Source organism: Anabrus simplex, chromosome 5 (assembly GCF_040414725.1).
Source record: "Anabrus simplex isolate iqAnaSimp1 chromosome 5, ASM4041472v1, whole genome shotgun sequence".
NCBI classification, from domain to species: Eukaryota; Metazoa; Arthropoda; class Insecta; order Orthoptera; family Tettigoniidae; genus Anabrus; species Anabrus simplex.
Window position 1 is genome coordinate 364,431,002 of NC_090269.1, and position 18,928 is coordinate 364,449,929.

General features: G+C 38.6%; 1 protein-coding gene across 3 annotated transcripts; it reads left to right on the top strand.

The window, feature by feature from the left end:
• Nucleotides 1-792: 792 nt before the first annotated feature.
• LOC136874920 (uncharacterized protein C15orf61 homolog) lies at nt 793-17,392 on the top strand. Of its 3 annotated transcripts, none has more exons than XM_067148628.2 (3): nt 793-931; nt 10,126-10,478; nt 17,050-17,392. In XM_067148628.2, exons 1-3 carry the CDS (start codon nt 861-863, stop codon nt 17,175-17,177), a joined length of 552 nt encoding a protein of 183 aa, XP_067004729.2. In that variant the 5' UTR covers nt 793-860; the 3' UTR covers nt 17,178-17,392. The 3 variants fall into 3 exon arrangements, with proteins under 3 accessions (XP_067004729.2, XP_068084029.1, XP_067004731.2); XM_068227928.1 differs by having other exon boundaries at nt 915-1,017; XM_067148630.2 differs by lacking the exon at nt 793-931 and adding an exon at nt 959-1,251.
• The last annotated feature ends 1,536 nt before the right edge of the window (nt 17,393-18,928 follow it).

Here is an 18,928-nt window from a genome sequence, read left to right on the forward strand (position 1 = left end):
AATATTTACGTACCGGTACAATTAGAATAAAAATGTAACATACACTTGGCTGTATAGTCGAGGATTTCTATAGTCGCTTGCCTGGAAATGATCTGAACATATCTTATACAACTTATTTAAGCGTAACGTCCCTCCTTTCTTGTATACCTTACCCAAATCACTTCTGTGACATTTCAAAACCCACAGATCACACCTACAACAACTTATTGGTATTGATGGTTAACTGCTGCACTATACAATAAAATATGCGTATTTTATTTTAAGCCAGTTAAAATATGGGTCGAGTAGGTCAGAATATTATGAAGTACTATACAAATCTCTTTGTCACTGGAAGAATATATATGTAAACACAATATTACTTACATTTTCTTGTCACGAGGTAGGTGAAAGAAAGGCCGCGCATTCTTCTCTACGTCATAGTTACTGCAGCCAAACACAGCACATACCTTTCTCCTCATGTTGAGAGGAGATATCAGGGAATGACACACGCTACTATTTAATTATGTCAACTCACTGAAAACGCATAAATAACACCAAAAACTTCACACACAAATACACGTGCTCTTATGACAGAATCAGTAGTTCTCAGGTCTACCCGCTAGAGAGAACTCTAATAGCTGTCCCTCGATATCTCACTGAGTGTCGCGTATTGTCTCTACTGTATTTGGTCCGAGGACAAGTTCGGCTCGCCAGATGCAGGTATTTTGATTTGACTTCCCGTAGGCGACCTGCGCGTTGTGATGAGGATGAAATAATGATGAAGGTGACACATACACAATAGTTCTGCTACTTTGAAAACTTGAGAGATTTTTGTGGAATACCGCAGAAATTTAAGCCAATTTGTTGCCAGCACTGCTTGCATGGAGGGACAAATGCCAATTGAACAGCGCGAGGCGTGTTGGGAATTTAAATTCTCAATTAATATTATAATGTAATCATATTATTCTTTGTAGTGGGGTTGTTATGTTGTAGATATAGTCAGAAATTAAGCGTTATAATTCATTATGATGGCGAAAAGTATGTTTGATTGGAAGAATAGTCAGAACGATATCTTTAACCATACATAACCTATACTTCAAATTCTTTTACTGTCTTGTTCCCCTATTCTGTGTTAGGGAGTCTAATAAATTACGGTACTTGGAAAGATTTAGTAGTCAGTATGTTACGAGTTTATTTACGTGTGGACGAGTTTTAATATAGTCTAACTAATAGGAATAGGCCATAGTTGTATAAATTTTAGGAAATATTAAGGTACTGGTACATGCACTTTCATGACTTCTAAGTTGAATTGGCATACGGTTTATAACTTAATTTTAGTATTGATAGACGGTAGCAGTAATACATAGTCTAGCACTGACTGTAACTACCAGTCTATCAAATGCTGTCAATGTAATTGTAAAGTATAGTAGGTATAGTACAACAACCTAGCCTGTCAGTCTGGTTGTACCTTTCGTTCAACTCAGCATTTGAAGGCCTACAGTCTTTACGTGATGCTCTCATTTCCGGTGAACTGAACCCCCCCCCCCCCCCCTTCCTTTTTCATTTATGGTGGTGAGAACCCATGTGTTCATGTTTCTTAAAGTAAATTATCAGTCAAGTTTAACAGACCACAGTTCAGTTCCAGACTATGACACTTGATTCCTTTAATTTCTACGGGTCATAGGAGACGCATGGTGCAATACTATCTCTTTATTGCTCATGGCTTCAAATACCACCGGACTAAGCCAGAATCGATCTTGCCAGGTTCGGCTCCGAGGGCCAGCACTCTACTGACTGAGCTACTCAGACCAGTACCTAAATACTCATGAAGATAACAAAGAAGGAAATAAAACATGGTAAAAGTTGGAGAGAGATAAAGCCTCGTGTCTGTAGTATTTCTAGCATATCAAAGAACTCCAGAGGGACAAAATTCCGGCACCTCGGCATCTCTGATAACCGTAAAAGTAGTTAGTGGGTGGAACGTAAACATTATTGCTAATATTCCGAAGTACACTATGTATGCTTATTGTATAGGCCTACCTTTGTTTCTTAATCTGCTTACCCTCCAGGGTTGGTTTTCCCTGCGGACTCAGCGAGGGATCCCACCTCTACCGCCTCAAGGGCAGTGTCCTGGAGCGTGAGACATTGCGTCGGTGGATACAACTGGGGAGGATGACCAGTACCTCGCCCAGGTGGCCTCACCTGCTATGCTGAACAGGGGCCTTGGTGGTAGATGGGAAGTTTGGAATGGATAGACAAGGAAAAGGAAAGGAAGCAGCCATGGCCTTAAGTTAGGTACCATCCTGGCATTTGCCTGGAGGAGAAGTGGTAAACCACAGAAAACCACTTCCAGGATGGCTGAGGTGGGAATCGAACCCACCTCTACTCAGTTGACCTCCCGAAGCCGAGTTGACCCCGTTCCAACCCTTGTACCTCTTTTTCACATTTCGTGGCAGAGCCGGGAATCGAACCCAGGCCTCCGGGGGTGGCAGCTAATCACACTAACCACTACACCACACAGGCAGACATCGTATACCTACTGTACTTTTTTCTCTATGATATTTCTTGAGTGTAAGACCTATCAGATGCTGTTCTTTTTGTTTAGCTTTAAATCTTGTTACCTGATGCATGTGTTCATAATCTAACTTGAGTATTACTGCTAGCCTGTTTATATAAGTGCTTATAGACATTAAATCATTACTACTGGTATATCTCCTACCCACTTCTTATCCACTGCCATGTTCCAAATCAGATCCTGTTGTCATGCTATTCGTAAGCAGGTTCATTCATTGTAATGGAGGCTTTCCTCAACCTCTCTTTTCTTTCAAATTCAATTACTGGTATTTGTTTTGACATTCTTATACATTCATTTAACCATCAGTTTGTTTTCTTATTTTATCTCTTGACTTCATTTATCATTCTATCTCTCCTTGACTTAATACTGTAACATACTTCTTTCAGATATCATTTCTGCTGCTGATATTTGATTTTTGTCTTTCTTTGGCACTGATGAGGTCTTGGGTACATGTTATTATTGGCGTCCAATATGTTGTGTGCATTATTTCTATAGCCTTAATTTCAATATTTTATATGATATTATGTAAATGAACAAAAATCTAAATTAAATCTTGGTGCCAGGAAGTTAAGTTTCAAATTAAATAGGTTATAACTATAAAATAAAATGAAAATAGTCACAGTTCAAACTAATACATCTCAGGTCATGTCTGAAGATCCAGGAATCCAGTTGCGATGTGGGCGAGGCGAGACTACAAAAGGCATGGCACAGTGACCACCTTCATAGTTGACTTTAGCTGCATGAGGAGACTGATTACCTTGGATTGAGTAGGGATACATCAGTCACCTTGACAAAGAATACTGCAGTGTATTTTAAATGAAAATAAAAAAATAAAATAAAAAGTGTCAGCCAACTTTAAAGTACATAAAACAGCAACACTGTTCAACCCAGATAAGTAACTTGATAGTATTTTAACAGACCGTGGAAGTTTCACGTCTAAGAACTATTAAATGGGCGATCTTGTACTCGGCACATGAGAAATTTTGATGAACTAAATAAAACTTGACCGGGCGAGTTGGCCGTGCGCGTAGAGGCGCGCGGCTGTGAGCTTGCATCCGGGAGATAGTAGGTTCGAATCCCACTATCGGCAGCCCTGAAAATGGTTTTCCGTGGTTTCCCATTTTCACACCAGGCAAATGCTGGGGCTGTACCTTAATTAAGGCCACGGTCGCTTCCTTCCAACTCCTAGGCCTTTCCCATCCCATCGTCGCCATAAGACCTATCTGTGTCGGTGCGACGTAAAGCCCCTAGCAAAAAAAAATAAAACTTGTCATCACTTCCATGTACTTCAAACTAAACTCAAAACTAGTCATTCTCACATCAAAAATCTGATGACCTACTCATTTAGACTTCTTAACAAAATACACAGGTTTATTCACATGTAGATTTAGATTCATTTACAGGACTCTGTTCCAGTCAAGAAACTGGGCCTATGCCAAAGTACTTCATGTTGCCTTTCTTCTTCTTTTGGTGCTTTCTCCATTAATGAAGGTTAACCACAATCTTGGTGAAAACAGCTTATGTTCTGCCATCCTCCGAGGGGCACATGGGGATTCAGTCCAGACCAGTCTTGTAAGTTTCTCATCCACAAATACCTTATTTGACCTTGTACATGCTGACCTTCAATTTTGCCTTCTAAAATTACATTTAGAAGGTTGTATTTGTCATTCTTCATGATATGCCAAAGATACACCATCTTGCATTTCTTAACTATGACCCTTCTGCATTCGACTTAAGGCTTCTTTATTGGTGGTATGATCAACCCATGAAATGCAAAGCATTCTTCTGAAAATCCACATTTGAAAATGCTTCTACTCTTTGCAACGCATTGCTCTTCAGTGTCTGATTCTTGACACTATATAAAAATGCTGAGTATACAGAACACTTGACAAATTTATATCTCATCTCCAACGAAAGGCAGAATAGACTTCTCATCTCCAGGAAGCGTGCTCAAGCCAGTTCAATCCTTGTTCTGATCTCTAAGTCTGGATCTAGTTTGTCAGTGATCCAACAGCCTAGATATGTAAATTTCCAGCTTGATTTTTTTCTTTTTGCTATAGATATTCACATAGATAAGAGGGTCACTATTTTGACAGATGACCATAACTTTAATTTTATTTCAGTACTGACTTTAAGACCAAGAACACTCCTCCAGCTGTTATTCTGTCCATTAGACTCTCAAGACCCTCAGCACTTTCAGTGGGGATGACAGTGTCATCTGTGTATCTTAAATTATGTAATCAATCACTACTGATTAGTCTGCCATTAACCTTTATGCCATCTTCTGCATCTTGTAATGGCTTCTAGAATATCCCATCAGAAAACAGGTTAAAAAATAGAGGGGGCAACACACAACCCTGTTTGACACCATATTTAAAATGTGTTTCTCATGCCTGAGAGCCTGCAAACCTTACAGAAGCCTCTTTATGTTGGTACAGGTTTTGACTGAAGAAGAAATCTTTATCTGTTCACTTGGTCTTTAGAATGTGCATTAGGTCAGAATGTCTGACACAATCAAAGGCCTTGACATAATCTATTAAACAGGTAATATGCATTTTTTCATTGATCTCTTCTGTTTTGCAAAAGAATCAGCAAGCTGAATAATGCTTCTCGTGTTCTCAGTCCTGCATGGATACTAAACTGTTCTTCTCTCAAATCTACCTCACATCTCTGGAATTCTTTAGTGCAATATTTTCAGAAACAGTTTGACGATGTGGCTCATTAGGCTGATTAATTGTAAATTATTACATCTGTTGGCAATTGCCCTTTGGGTACAATCAGATGGAATATACCCTGCGTCACATGTTGTTAAACAAGTCCGCTATAAACTCAACATCGCTTTCATTTATTAGTTTTATGATTTCAGGATAAATTTCATCGGGACCAGGTGCTTTCCCTGATTTCATTAATTTAATAGCTCTTAAAACTTCTGAGGCCAAGAGGTAAGGTCCAGTCTTCTGGCCTTGTTGCCTTTACATGAGCATAATGATGACATGATAGGTGGTGAGGAGTATACTCACAACAGCTCTTTATAAAATCTACATCTTCAAATTGACATCTGGAAAGTTATCTATTTTGAGGAGATGCCACACAAGTTTCCCGCTGTGGGTGGGGGCGGTAGAATAACACCCACGGTATCCCCTGCCTGTTGTAAGAGGCAACTAAAAGAGGCCCAGGGGCTCTGAACTTTGGAGCGTGGGTTGGCGACCACGGGGCCCTCAGCTGAGTCCTGGCATTGCTCCCACTTACTTGTGCCAGGCTCCTCACTTTCCTATCCGACCTCCCTTGGTCAACTCTTGTTCTTTTCCGACCCCGACGCTATTAGGTTTGCGAGGGCTAGAGAGTCTTTCATTTTCATGCCCTTCGCGGCCCTTGTCTTCCTTTGGCCGATACCTTCATTTTTCGAAGTGTCGGACCCCTTCCTTTTTTCCCTCTGATTAGTGTTATATAGAGGATGGTTGCCTAGTTGTACTTCCTCTTAAAACAATAATCACCACCACCACCACCTGCCACACAAGTTCCAACCACACTTGTTTTTTTTTTTTTTTTTTTTACAAATTGCTTTACATCGCACGATACAGATAGGTCTAAATGGTGATGATGGGTTAGGAAAGGGCTAGGAGTGGGAAGGAAGTGGCCATGGCCTCAGTTAAGGTGCAGCCCCAGCATTTGCTGGGTTCAAAAATGGGAAACCACAGAAAACCTTCATGGCTGCCGACAGTGGGGTTCGAACCCACTATCTCCCGAATAGAAGCTCACAGCTGCGCGTCCCTAACCGCATGGCCAACTCGCTCGTCCCCAAACACAGTTAACTGTGAAATCCTGTTATAGTCGATTAACTCAGAAGACAGGATGTTTATGCATTCCAACTATCTTTCACTCATTATTTGTTATACTAGCAGGCTATTAACAAATGGGGTTACTCTTCCTCAACATTTCCTCTCCCTGTCCTTTGCACCCAGCTGTCGAGCATCACTAAATTACAATATTACAGTATAAATGTTACATATGCATATTTTCCAGCTCAGGATGCCTAATCAGCAGCTCTGATGTAGCTGTGCAATAACTAGGTCTTTAATGTCCAGGTCTGGATCAGGCTTATGATGATTGTTGTTGCCGTTGTCATCCTTTTCGTTAAACAGCAGTCACCACAGACACCAAACCTAGATATTCATATTCCAAAAATTCAAGTATCAATCGGTGAATTATTATAATTATGAAGCCAGACAACTTCAGTGGGCTTGCAATGTTGGAGTAGAATAGACAACAGCCATGGGCCAAAGGCTAATCTGGAATTTGAATCCAATGGAAGGAGACCACCAGGATGTCAATAAAACAAAGTGGCTAAATGGAATAAAAGATGACATTTAGCAATTATGCATTAATGTAAACTCTTTGCAGAATCACTTGGTCCTTTGGACTTTTTCTTAGAATGATGATGAATCAATTTATCATCTAAACAGCATGTTTATCACTCACAAAAATACAGTAGGAAAAAAAAACACCTCTGAAGGTAATCATCTTCCAGGCACCTTGTTTTGACTTAGACCCCTCAATGTTATGTCATATTCTGACCTCAAAATTGGGCCTACTATTTCATCACTATTAACCTCCTCTTCTTTTTTTTTTTTTTTTTTTTTACCAGTACATTGACATCTACTTCTTTCCCTTGATTCAATTGTTCAGTATGCTCCTATAATCTTTCTGGCTTGTCTTCTTTCACTTGGGGATTATTCATATTACTGTACCTCAATTTACTTACATACGGTATATCACCACTGTAAATAATACTAGGTGAATCAAATATAAATCAGAATTATTTTTTGACAATTTTATTGAATCCACCAACAAATACACAAGCACTTCATTTTTCTACATAGTCTTCCGAATTTGACAAACATTTTTGCCACCAAATTGGCAACTTTTTTATGCCATCCTCAAAAAAAAAGAACGTTTTGCAACCAATTCTGCATGTATTCCTCTACTGCTGCATCATCATGAAATTGCTTTCCTCTCAGTTCTTCTTTCAGTGGTCCAAACAAGTGGTAGTCACAAGGTGACAAGTCTGAATGTAAGAAGGGTGTTCCAGAAGTTGCTCGCTCATGGTGTACTGAAGCGCTCGCTCTGTAGTGTGTGACACATCAAAACCCCTACTCCAGACATCCCCTCCAACTTCCTCTCAAAGCCCCACCCATTTCTGTTCGCTACCGGAGCTGCTAATTTTGAATTCCGGTTTATATTTGATGCACCTAGATATTATGAAGATTAAATTTACCTACTTACTCCTTGACAGTATGGTTCTCTGAAGACTTTTGCCTCCTTGGTCACAGATTTCCAATTAACTCAATATTTTTCACATCTACCCTCACCTTCTCACTCCAGTAGCTCTCAGGCCTTCCTGCACATCATCCAACCATTCTCCTCCATAACCATACCTCAAATATTTATAGAGGTATTCTGTCCTTCCTTAGTGTCCCAATTTTAGTTTCACATTGCACCACTCCATAACACCATTGCTTTCCCTTACTTTCATCTTTGATCTTCCTTCATCAAGCTTTATTCTCTGCAACCTGGGAATAATATATTTGTGAGGCCTGGGGAAGGGTTTTTGATTTTCACACCTTCTATGACTTTTTCCTGTACCTCTTCCTCTTTCTCCTATGACTAGTGTTAGGAAGGGATGGATATCTTAATATATTTCCCCTTAAAACAATAATCACTACCTGTAGCACTCTAGTCAAACCACTTATCGTTATTTACAGGAATTTAAGAGATTACCCATTTCAAATAAATGTCCAGATACTAAATGTGCATGCAAACAGTTAAGAATGTAACATTTGTCAGTTATTGTTCTATAATACATACTTTTAACAATGTTTGTCCACTGTTCCATTTCCATAACATTAAAATTATAATCCTTAAGTTGTATTAAACTTACTTTCATCACAGGAAATTTCACTACTGACGTATTGGCACACCTGAAGTTCAATAAACAAACTGTTCAAGTTTCTTATTGCTTTGATTCCTGTAATGGTGTTTACTGAAGTTTTCTTGATGCATCTCTCATTCAGTAGCACAAAAATGTATATACATTAAATAGAAGACAAATTTTATGCTGAAGATGAATTATTTTATCGAGTCTATCACCAGCATTGTGAAAGTAGATAAAACAGTGTCAACCAAAAGATATTTTTATCTTTTAAGTCTGTGAAATAAGTTTTTCAACATGTTGTTGTTGGAGTCATCAGTCCATAGACTGGTTTGATGCAGCTCTCCATGCCACCCTATCCTGTGCTAACCTTTTCATTTCTACGTAACTATTGCATCCTACATCTGCTCTAATCTGTTTGTCATATTCATACCTTGCTCTACCCCTACCGTTCTTGCCACCTACACTTCCTTCAAAAACCAACTGAACAAGTCCTCGGTGTCTTAAGATGTGTCCTATCATTCTATCTCTTCTTCTCGTCAAATTTAGCCAAATCGATCTCCTCTCACCAATTCGATTCAGTATCTCTTCATTCGTGATTCGATCTATCCATCTCACCTTCAGCATTCTTCTGTAACACCACATTTCAAAAGCTTCTATTCTCTTTCTTTCTGAGCTAGTTATTGTCCATGTTTCACTTCCATACAATGCCACGCTCCACACAAAAGTCTTCAAAAACATCTTTCTAATTCCGATATCAGTGTTTGAAGTGAGCAAATTTCTTTTCTTAAGAAAGCTCTTCCTTGCTTGTGCTAGTCTGCATTTTATGTCCTCCTTACTTCTGCCATCGTTGGTTATTTTACTACCCAAGTAACAATATTCATCTACTTCCTTTAAGACTTCGTTTCCTAATCTAATATTTCCTACATCACCTGCCTTCGTTCGACTGCACTCCATTACTTTTGTTTTGGACTTATTTATTTTCATCTTGTACTCCTTACCTAAGACTTCATCCATACCATTCAGCTACTTCTCGAGATCTTCTGCAGTCTCAGATAAAATAACAATATCATCGGCAAATCTCAAGGTTTTGATTTCCTCTCCTTGGACTGTGATTCCCTTTCCAAATTTCTCTTTGATTTCCTTTACTGCCTGTTCTATGTAAACATTGAAAAGGAGAGGGGACAAACTGCAGCCTTGCCTCACTCCTTTCTGGATTGCTGCTTCTTTTTCAAAGCCCTCGATATATTTTTATTAAAAGGAACTTTTTTTAGAACTTCAAAATAAAGAGAAAAAAAAATAATAATATTCTAGGAAAATACTCAATATTTTCACTGCCTCCCTCATTGAAGTAGAACAAAGTACATTTTTTAAATTTGAAGTTTTTTAGTAAACTGAAGTGTTAACAAACCACATATCAAAAAAAATGTGTTTAAATCTCATACAGGAAAATTTTGGGAATATATGGGTTAAATGCTCAGTACTTTAGTTACTTTTAATAAGATGACACTCCTTTCTCAAACTGCCTCACTTCTGTCCATACCCTCCTGTCTTCGTATCAAACCTCAAGGATGCTTTTGGTGTTGCAATTAATGACTAATGAATAAAAGATTTTTTTTTTCCACCTAATGGCTTCATGCAGACAGATTAGGATAATAATGTGGAGAACTATACCAAGGAAGAAATTCAAGCTGTTTATAGCAGTAACTCTAAGATACAAATCTAGTAATCAGAAACCTGCAGCTTCAGAAGTATTGACTAGATACTTAGAGCAGTGTAATGAACCTCCATGGACATCTTATTTTGTCAAGTATAGCAGTGTGTATGATGATCAGTGGGGTCTCTCCCACTTTAACTGGCCTGTTGGAAAGAGCAATTATCACATTCTGCGGACAGGATGTTATCCATACATCAAGTATCATTGTTCTCGACGACCATATCAAGATCTTCAAGTGGAAGACTTGTTTTTCCGCATGATTAAAGTTATTAATCTAGGTGAGTGCATTCCCATTATATTCATTTAAATATAGTATAAAACTGAAAGTTATTAACTAGGTGGAAATAATCCTAATGGAAACAATCTAAAGGTATACACGATAGAGCTATGGTGTATAGAAGTACAGGCTAGAGGTTGATAATAAAGTGCACTGAACACATACCATTGTTCATCAAATATATCTTATTAATGATATATTAATATGATATATTGCTGTATGGAACAAAGGCTTAGCCATGTCAGATTATGTGAGCTCTCTGAAGTTAAGCAACATTGGACCTAATCGCCACGTGCAGCTGGCTAGAGGAGGAGCAGAAAAGAATTGGCCACCCCACTGCGAGTAAACTCAGGCTCAGAATGTCTGTTCATTGGCCTGACTTAGGGCACTGACTAAGTTGTCAATGTCCAGGTTGGGATAAGGCACTTGGTTTGATTTTCGATTGCTTATGGTAGTGATGGTGGTGCTGATGTGTCATTAGCACTGTACCATGGCTATGAGAGATAACATGTAAAACTAGAAGCTTGCTAGGAAAAACATAAAGGTTATAAGCTCCTGATAAAATTAATTGGACCGGGCGAGTTGGCCGTGCGCGTAGAGGCGCGCGGCTGTGAGCTTGCATCCGGGAGATAGTAGGTTCGAATCCCACTATCGGCAGCCCTGAAGATGGTTTTCCGTGGTTTCCCATTTTCACACCAGGCAAATGCTGGGGCTGTACCTTAATTAAGGCCACGGCCGCTTCCTTCCAACTCCTAGGCCTTTCCTATCCCATCGTCGCCATAAGACCTATCTGTGTCGGTGCGACGTAAAGCCCCTAGCAAAAAAAAAAAAAAAAAATTAATTGGAGAAAAAAATGAAGACGCCTGACCTTCGAAGAATGAAGTACGGTATTAGATAACGCAAGAAAAGGAACATGGAAAGCATTAAAATTAAAGGTCCATGGGCTTCCAAAACCTAATACCATTGAGGTCAGAAAAGACAAAGGTGGACCAAGGGAGGTTAGGCTGAAAACATGACATTGAGGAACTTGATACAAGTAAATGGAAGCAATCCCTCATCTTGGGCTTTGTTTGCCGAGCATATGGTATCTTGCAAGTTATCAGTGACTGATAGTAGCCTTGTTTTTTCCTTTCAAAACCTCAGTCACTTGTAAGGCCCTGGGAGTTTGTTGTAATATGAGCAATAAATTAGACTTTGATCTCTATATTTGTGGGAGACTATACTGCATCTTATTGAGGGAAGACTATGCCTGGATGTGGAAATATGTATAGATTTGACTGGGGATTATTTATCTTAATGGACTGCAAACCAAGACTAAAGAATCCTCAAACTCAGTTATCAAACAACAGTGTTGTTCTAGCCACTTACAAACTACATTAAATGCAATTAACAACTGTATACCAGTATCAGCACAGATTCCAACTTCTCTACCAACCAGCACCAAAATTCAACAAGGTAGCTTCTTCCATCATGGCCAATGGTGATACCCTGCGTAATATCTAACATTTTCCTTACCTTGACAGCCACTTCTCAACAAATGTTAACATAGATGTTGAAATACCATATCGCTTTAGATGTGCTAACGCAGCATTTGGTCATCTCCTTAAATGGGTCTTAGACAGCCATGACCTCAATGTCCAAACCAAAGTATTAGTTTACAATGCCCTAATGTTACCAACACTTCGGATTCAAGACTTGGAATACTTACAGAAGACATTTAAAATGTCTAGAAAAGGATCACCAGTGTTGTCTTAGAATAATACTTAAAATAAAATGGAGGATTTCCCATAATCAGTGACCATGATATACTCAGGATAAATCATTATACTCGTCAGCTAGTGAATGCCTATGATTGTCACAGTATTGCGCTTGTGAATAAGACTGGAATTTTTGGTCAGGCCAGGGATTTCATCTTTATCTGGTTAATTCCTCTAGCTTGGGGTATGGGTATTTATGATCGTCTTAACACATCTTCATCTGCAAACTATATATCATGCTGTAATTCACCAAAGATTACAGCTTGGAGTTTCTATTCCTTTCAGTTGCAGCAAAGGAGGACACTGCTCTGTCTAACTGGTTAATATTGAAGGGAGAAGCTGTTGTCCAAATCAGAAAGCAGTAGTTGAATGATTATGAGGAAGAAGAGGTGAAGAGCAGTTGGATCAGAAATTTCTGTGAAATGGTAGAGAATGCCTAATAATTTCATAGCCTTGGTTATATACGTTTGTATGTGGTTTTGAATTTGAATTTCGTATTGAATATTACACCTAAGCTGTTGCGTAACTATGGGGATGGGCTTTTTGAGTTGGTAATATTATGTCAGTAGAGGAGATTTACGTAGGATTATGGTCATGTGGCTGTATTTTTGTGTATTGGGGATAAGTTTCCAAGTATGGCTACTATTACTACTACTACTACTACTACTACTAAAATGTTTTCATTTGGACGGTGACGCCATCTCTCAGGCCAGGAGGTTTGTTACAGTGAAGAAGATGTGCGGAGAAGGTGAGGGGTTTGGTGCCCGTGGCCTATACTAGGAACTGTCCCGGCATTCGCCTTAGTGCAAGAGAATGGAAAACCATTCTCAGGAGAGCCGACAGTTGGGGCCAGCCGTGAGGTCCAGCCCTGTCCCATCTCCCGAATGCAGAGGCGTAGAGTCACGGTAGAGCCGTGGCCACCCCTCCTCTGCTCGGTTGACCGGTCAGAGTGCAGAGCTGTTGGACCACGGACCAGCCATGGCCACTTATGGGCTGAGACCAACTCTGCATCTACTGACCCCAAGTATGGCACAATTTTGAGAGGACATTAAATGAGGACTGTAGAAGACCTGCATCTGCTGGATTCCTGTGATCTCCCTAAATATCTTGCAGTCATCAGCTGTTTTGTTGAGTTTGGATGATAAATCGTTCATAAACAAGGAAAACAGCAAAGGGTCAAGAGCACTGCCTTGTGAGACACCGGAGGTGACTGTTAATCATGAGGATGATGTGCCTCTCTACCAACGGTTTTGTAGGAAGCCAACAAGAAAGGTCAGAAGACTGCCATTTAGGTTAAATTGTTTGGAGAGTTTATGGAGCAGCAGAGTGTGGTCTACAGAATTGAAAGATTTTGAAATGTCTAAGTAGCAGATAATATCCAGCTGTGATTTAGCTACAATGGCATATGATGCAAAACTATGCACAGTGGCCAGGTTTGTTAGACAAGAGCCACCTGGTAGGAAACCATGCTGATTGGTTGAGGTATAGGGTGAGCTGAATGCGAGGAGATACTGGTGTATAATTTTTTTCAAAGATAACGAATAGCTATCAAAGGGTAGAGAAAGGTCCACTTATTCAGTACCATTAGATTAATATAGTATCCTTTGTAATTGGTACTAGTTTTGACCTTGCTACATTAGGTCATCTTCAGCCATGATCAAACTGGAAACACAGGTATGCATATAACCACCAATAAAAAATTACAAATTGGTATGTCTTAAGTAAAATCTAAACAGTGATGAAACGTCAGACTACACATTTAAAACTGAAACTAAAATGTCACATCAGAACTGATGTGACTGGTGTTAGACTGTGTCAATGTCCTTATAATAACCAAGTATTCTTGAGTCAGTCTTTGAGCTGATGTTCATTGTCTGTATAATGGACCCATTTGATCTTCAAATTATGCCTTGTTGAATAGTATATATGAGTAACAGTTTATATATAGCTTGAAGGGGATATTCACAATTTGAATAAGAGGCCTTTCCTTCAGATGTAATGATCTATTTTTTAATTTGGTGTGAAGTGAATGTCCCCAGGTTCCTCGCAATTTATGTGCACTCGGCACGGACACCAACATCAGATAAAGGATAGTGTGGGGAGAACAGAAATTGTTCATTAAGATGAACATTAAATTTGTTTCCTGATATAAGTAATGGGACAATATTTTCCTGTTCCCAGGTCATAGGAAAATAGCCTGTGGCAAAACATCTGTTAAATCATTTAGAAAGAGGAATGCAAAGGCTGCTGGCAGTATTTTTCAAGAAAAGAGGACTTCATTGTTGGGGCAAAGTAGAGTCTGAGAGTTAAATCACAATGGAAGAGGTGGAAACTGCTGTCAAACAAGTGCAAGTGGAAAAAGGAGCAGGATTTTATAAATTGTGTGTGGAAATGATAAAGGCAGCAGGACCCATTGGTCTACAATGGCTGTATTGGCTATTAAGATGTATTGAAAAGAAAAATTGATACCAAATGACTGGAGTAAAGTAGTAATAATAACTATATTTAAGAAGAGGGACAAGAAGATACGTGATAATTATCAAAGAATCACACTCATATTTCAGGTAGCAAAACTATTTGAAAGGGTACTACCAGGCGAGTTGGCCATGTGAACAGTGGCACGCGGCTGTGAGCTTGCATCTGGGAGATAGTGGGTTTGAATCTCACTGTTGGCAGCCCTGAAGATGGTTGTTCACATGATTTCCCATTTTCACACCAGGAAAATGCTGGGGCTGTACCTTAATTAAAGCCACGGCCGCTTCCTTCCAACTCCTAGGCCTTTTTGTCCCATCGTCGCCGTAAGACCTATCTATGTTGGTGCGACGTAAAGCCACTAGCAAAAAATGAAAGGGTGCTAGTAAAGAAAGGTGGAAGAACCATTACAAGAAGAGCAATATGGCTTTCGAAATGGAAGATCAACACTAGACCCCATCTTCGGCATGATGCAGTTAATGGATAAACATTGGGAATATGGAAGAGATATGGTGATGACATTCCTTGATTTAAAAAAGGCTTGCAATAGTATATCCAGAGCAAAGGTATGGAAATTGTAATGCAACAGAAAAAATATGGAAAACAAGTGATAGGATATTTGCAAACAATGTTCAAAAGTTGTTGCAGCAGTGACCAGACACACATGGAGAGGACATAATGGTTTTGGAAAGAAACTGGACTACAACAACGAAGTGTGCTGTCATCACTGTTGTTCATAATAGTTGTAGACAAAATTGAGGAGACAAAGGTAAAATATAGGGGCAGGAAGCTGATCACATCAGGTGATAATGTGGTATGGGAGTAAACAGAGAGGAAATACAAGGGCAGCTTGTCATGTTGAGAGAGATTATTGAAAATTATAGAATGAAAATCAGTGTGGAAAAGACTAAGACAATGGTGTTGACTAGAGGAGAAATGGAAGGGAAAGGGATAATAAAAATAAAGTGACAAAACCTTGGAATTGTGAAGAGGCTTCAAGTACTCAGGAAGCAAACTGGTGCAAAATGGAGGGCTGGATATGTAGATATGTAAAGTGATTTAACAGGAAAATGCATTCTACCAGAATGTGAGAAACCTAGTAAGGAGGAAGGAAGTACCAATGAAGTACCAATGAAGTGATAAGCCTACTGCCCAATGGTGACATATGCAGCAGAGACCTGGACACTAACAAAAAAGACAGGAGTTTAAAATCCAGGCCAGTGAAATGAAACCTTTAAGAAGTATGATAGGAAAGACGAGAAAGGACAATGAGGACCAGGAAGGAAATTGGAGTGGAAAAGCTCTACAACAGAATGGAGAGGGATAGACATAGATGGTTTTGGACATGTTAAGAGGATGGAAGTGGGAAGTGGGAAGGATGCTGAAGCTGATGATGGAGACCTATATATAAGGAGGGAGGGCAAGATGATGATGATGATGATGTATAATAAAAATAATCAATGCATATCAGTACTACAAGCTTAGAATACTGATATTGCAAATTGTCTCATTTTATGAATGAGTTTCTCTATTTTTCTACATTTCTATGTTTTGAGCCTACAGTGCATTGGACTTAAAGCTTTTCCCAAGATAAAAATTGTGAGAATACGTGTTTAACTAGAATTCTAGCTTGCAGAAAGTATAAAAAATCTCCATAGAGTCTATAGATGTTACAGGACATAATCTTTCCTATTTACTTGTATTCTGATACAATTGCTTCTGACAGCACCTTTATCTTGTGTAGCTTATGGATGCTTATCCAGCACCAAGAGTTCATACTCCAGCAGGACAAGTGTACATTTACTTTTTTTTTTTTTGCTAGTTGCTTTACGTCGCACCGACACAGATAGGTCTTATGGCGACGATGGGACAGGGAAGGGCTAGGAGTGGGAAGGAAGCGGCCGTGGCCTTAATTAAGGTACAGCCCCAGCATTTGCCTGGTGTGAAAATGGGAAACCACGGAAAACCATTTTCAGGGCTGCCGACAGTGGGGTTCGAACTTACTATCTCCCGAATACTGGATACTGGCCGCACTTAAGCGACTGCAGCTATCGAGCTCGGTCATTTACTTTTTATACAATAAAGATTTAGGATCAGTGTACTGATAAGTATATCTTTAATTCAATAGCGATATAAAAGTAGTTTGACCTGATTCACCGGAAACTGTATGAAAAATGTCCTAGTTTGTATTTTGATTCTGAACTATCATACCCTAGTCTCTGTGTCTGTTACAAGATATCGTGTTTCAAATTCTCACTTGTAAAAATTATAAGAATAATCTATACACTCTGTCTTAACTTGATAATAGATCATCTTCTTTTTCATTCATCTTGTATTTTTCAGGTATACCTTGTTTAGCTTATGGATTGGCAGCATCTATGCTTATCAAGCACCAGGAGAGAGTTCATACTTCAGCAGGACAAGTGTACATATACTTCTTATACAAAGAAGATTTAGGATCAATCTACTGATTATTATTTAATTCAACAGGGATATAAAAGTAGTCTGACCAGATTGACTGGAAACTGTGTGAAAGATATCCTAGTTTACATCTTGATTCTGAATCACTGTATTCTAGTCTCTGTGTCTGTTCCAAGATACTTTGTTGGCTGTTTAACAATAAGAACTTTGAAATTGTAAATAACTTTGTAGAACTACTGTAAATATAATGGCTTTTATAATTTGATTGATATAAATGATATATTGAGTAAACACTTAATTTAAGAATCTCATGTCCTGGATATGTAAAATAAATAAATTTAAAACATTTTATTAGCAACAAGGTCTAATTCATAACCATCACTAATGGGGAAAAGTGCAAGAAAAAGGGACTTGGACTAAATTACAGTTACTTGAGAAATACTTCATGCCATTACAATTACAAATTATTTTTAACATGCAATCAGTGAAAGAAAATAATAAATACTATTACTTCACAAAATCCTAGTGTTAAGGAAATTACCAAGATTATTTTTTGCATAGGGTTGGAATGATACCTAACTTGTAAGGAAAAATATTCATTTTGCATTGTTCTTTTTTTTTTTTTTTTTTTTTTTTTTATCATTTAAGTGGCTGTCATCACTAAGTGGGACTAAACGCAAGATACGTAGGATCATAATTTACAACTTTCATTTCCGTGTTTACGTTTGACTTATATAATGGAAATAAATTGAGGGATCACCATTCAACACTCTATGTAATATGTAACATTTATTAAATGCTGTCCGGTTTCAATTCCCTTGGAATCAGCATCAGTTCAAAGCAAATAAATAAAAAATCAAAAGGGTATTAACACACATTCAACATGAAATTTGCTTTAAAACACACTTAAAATGGTTGACATCGGTTATATGTCATAAAAACACATGAAAATTTGAAGAACGTCCTAGGGTCCAGGTCACAAATAATTGGAGTGCGTTTGTACAACGATGAGCAGAGTTTTAAAATAATGTATAAAAACTTGAAGTTGAGGAATGTTATAAAGTTCTTATGTTGTTGCTGTGGATATAAAAACATATGTTAAAAAAATGTTCATTAATTCGTAGTCAAATCGTTGATGAAAAAATAAAAAACGTGTATCAAAATTGATGATCTTGTGAAAGTGCCGATGTTAAGGCAGTTTGCCGAGGAGTTTGGGGGAATATCCTTCATTGTTTTGTAACAGCTGGCTGCTGTATTTTGAAAATGTCACTGTTGATCTTGTTGTTGATGGTAAAAAGTTAAATGACGGTACAGCCTTGGTTGTGTGGCACAGTAGTTGCAAAAGCTGGATGTTCTCTTATTCCTCGCTCTTGTTACCCTGCCGCTAGGAAAGCTGGAAGTGCAAATTTAATGTTGAATGTATGTTAATACCCTTTTGATTGATTTATTTATTTGCTTTGAACTGATGGTAATTCCAAGGGGTCAAAACCGGTTTTCATGTAATAAATGTTACATATTACATAAAGTGTTGAATGGTGGAACATCCCTCGATTTATTCCTATTATATGATATGTAGAAATTTTCAAAATTATTTTTCCATAATTTTCCCATAATTTTGATTTTAGTTACTGACTTTCTGCCTTTCAAATAATGTCCCACCAGGCGAGTTGACCATGCGGTTAGGAGCGCGCAGCTGTGAGCTCGCATCTGGGAGATAGTGGGTTCGAATTCCACTGTCGGCAGCCATGGTTTCCCGTTTTCACACAAGGTAAATGCTGGGGCTGTACCTTAATTAAGGCCA

What these genes read in the sequence shown, in the direction of transcription:
- LOC136874920 (XM_067148628.2), top strand. Translation starts at nt 861, where the DNA reads ATGGAGGGACAAATGCCAATTGAACAGCGCGAGGCGTGTTGGGAATTT. An exon ending in TTCTCAATTAATATTATAAT is followed by an intron (nt 932 to 10,125) that starts GTAATCATATTA and finishes GGCTTCATGCAG; the next exon opens with ACAGATTAGGATAATAATGT. An exon ending in GATTAAAGTTATTAATCTAG is followed by an intron (nt 10,479 to 17,049) that starts GTGAGTGCATTC and finishes TGTATTTTTCAG; the next exon opens with GTATACCTTGTTTAGCTTAT.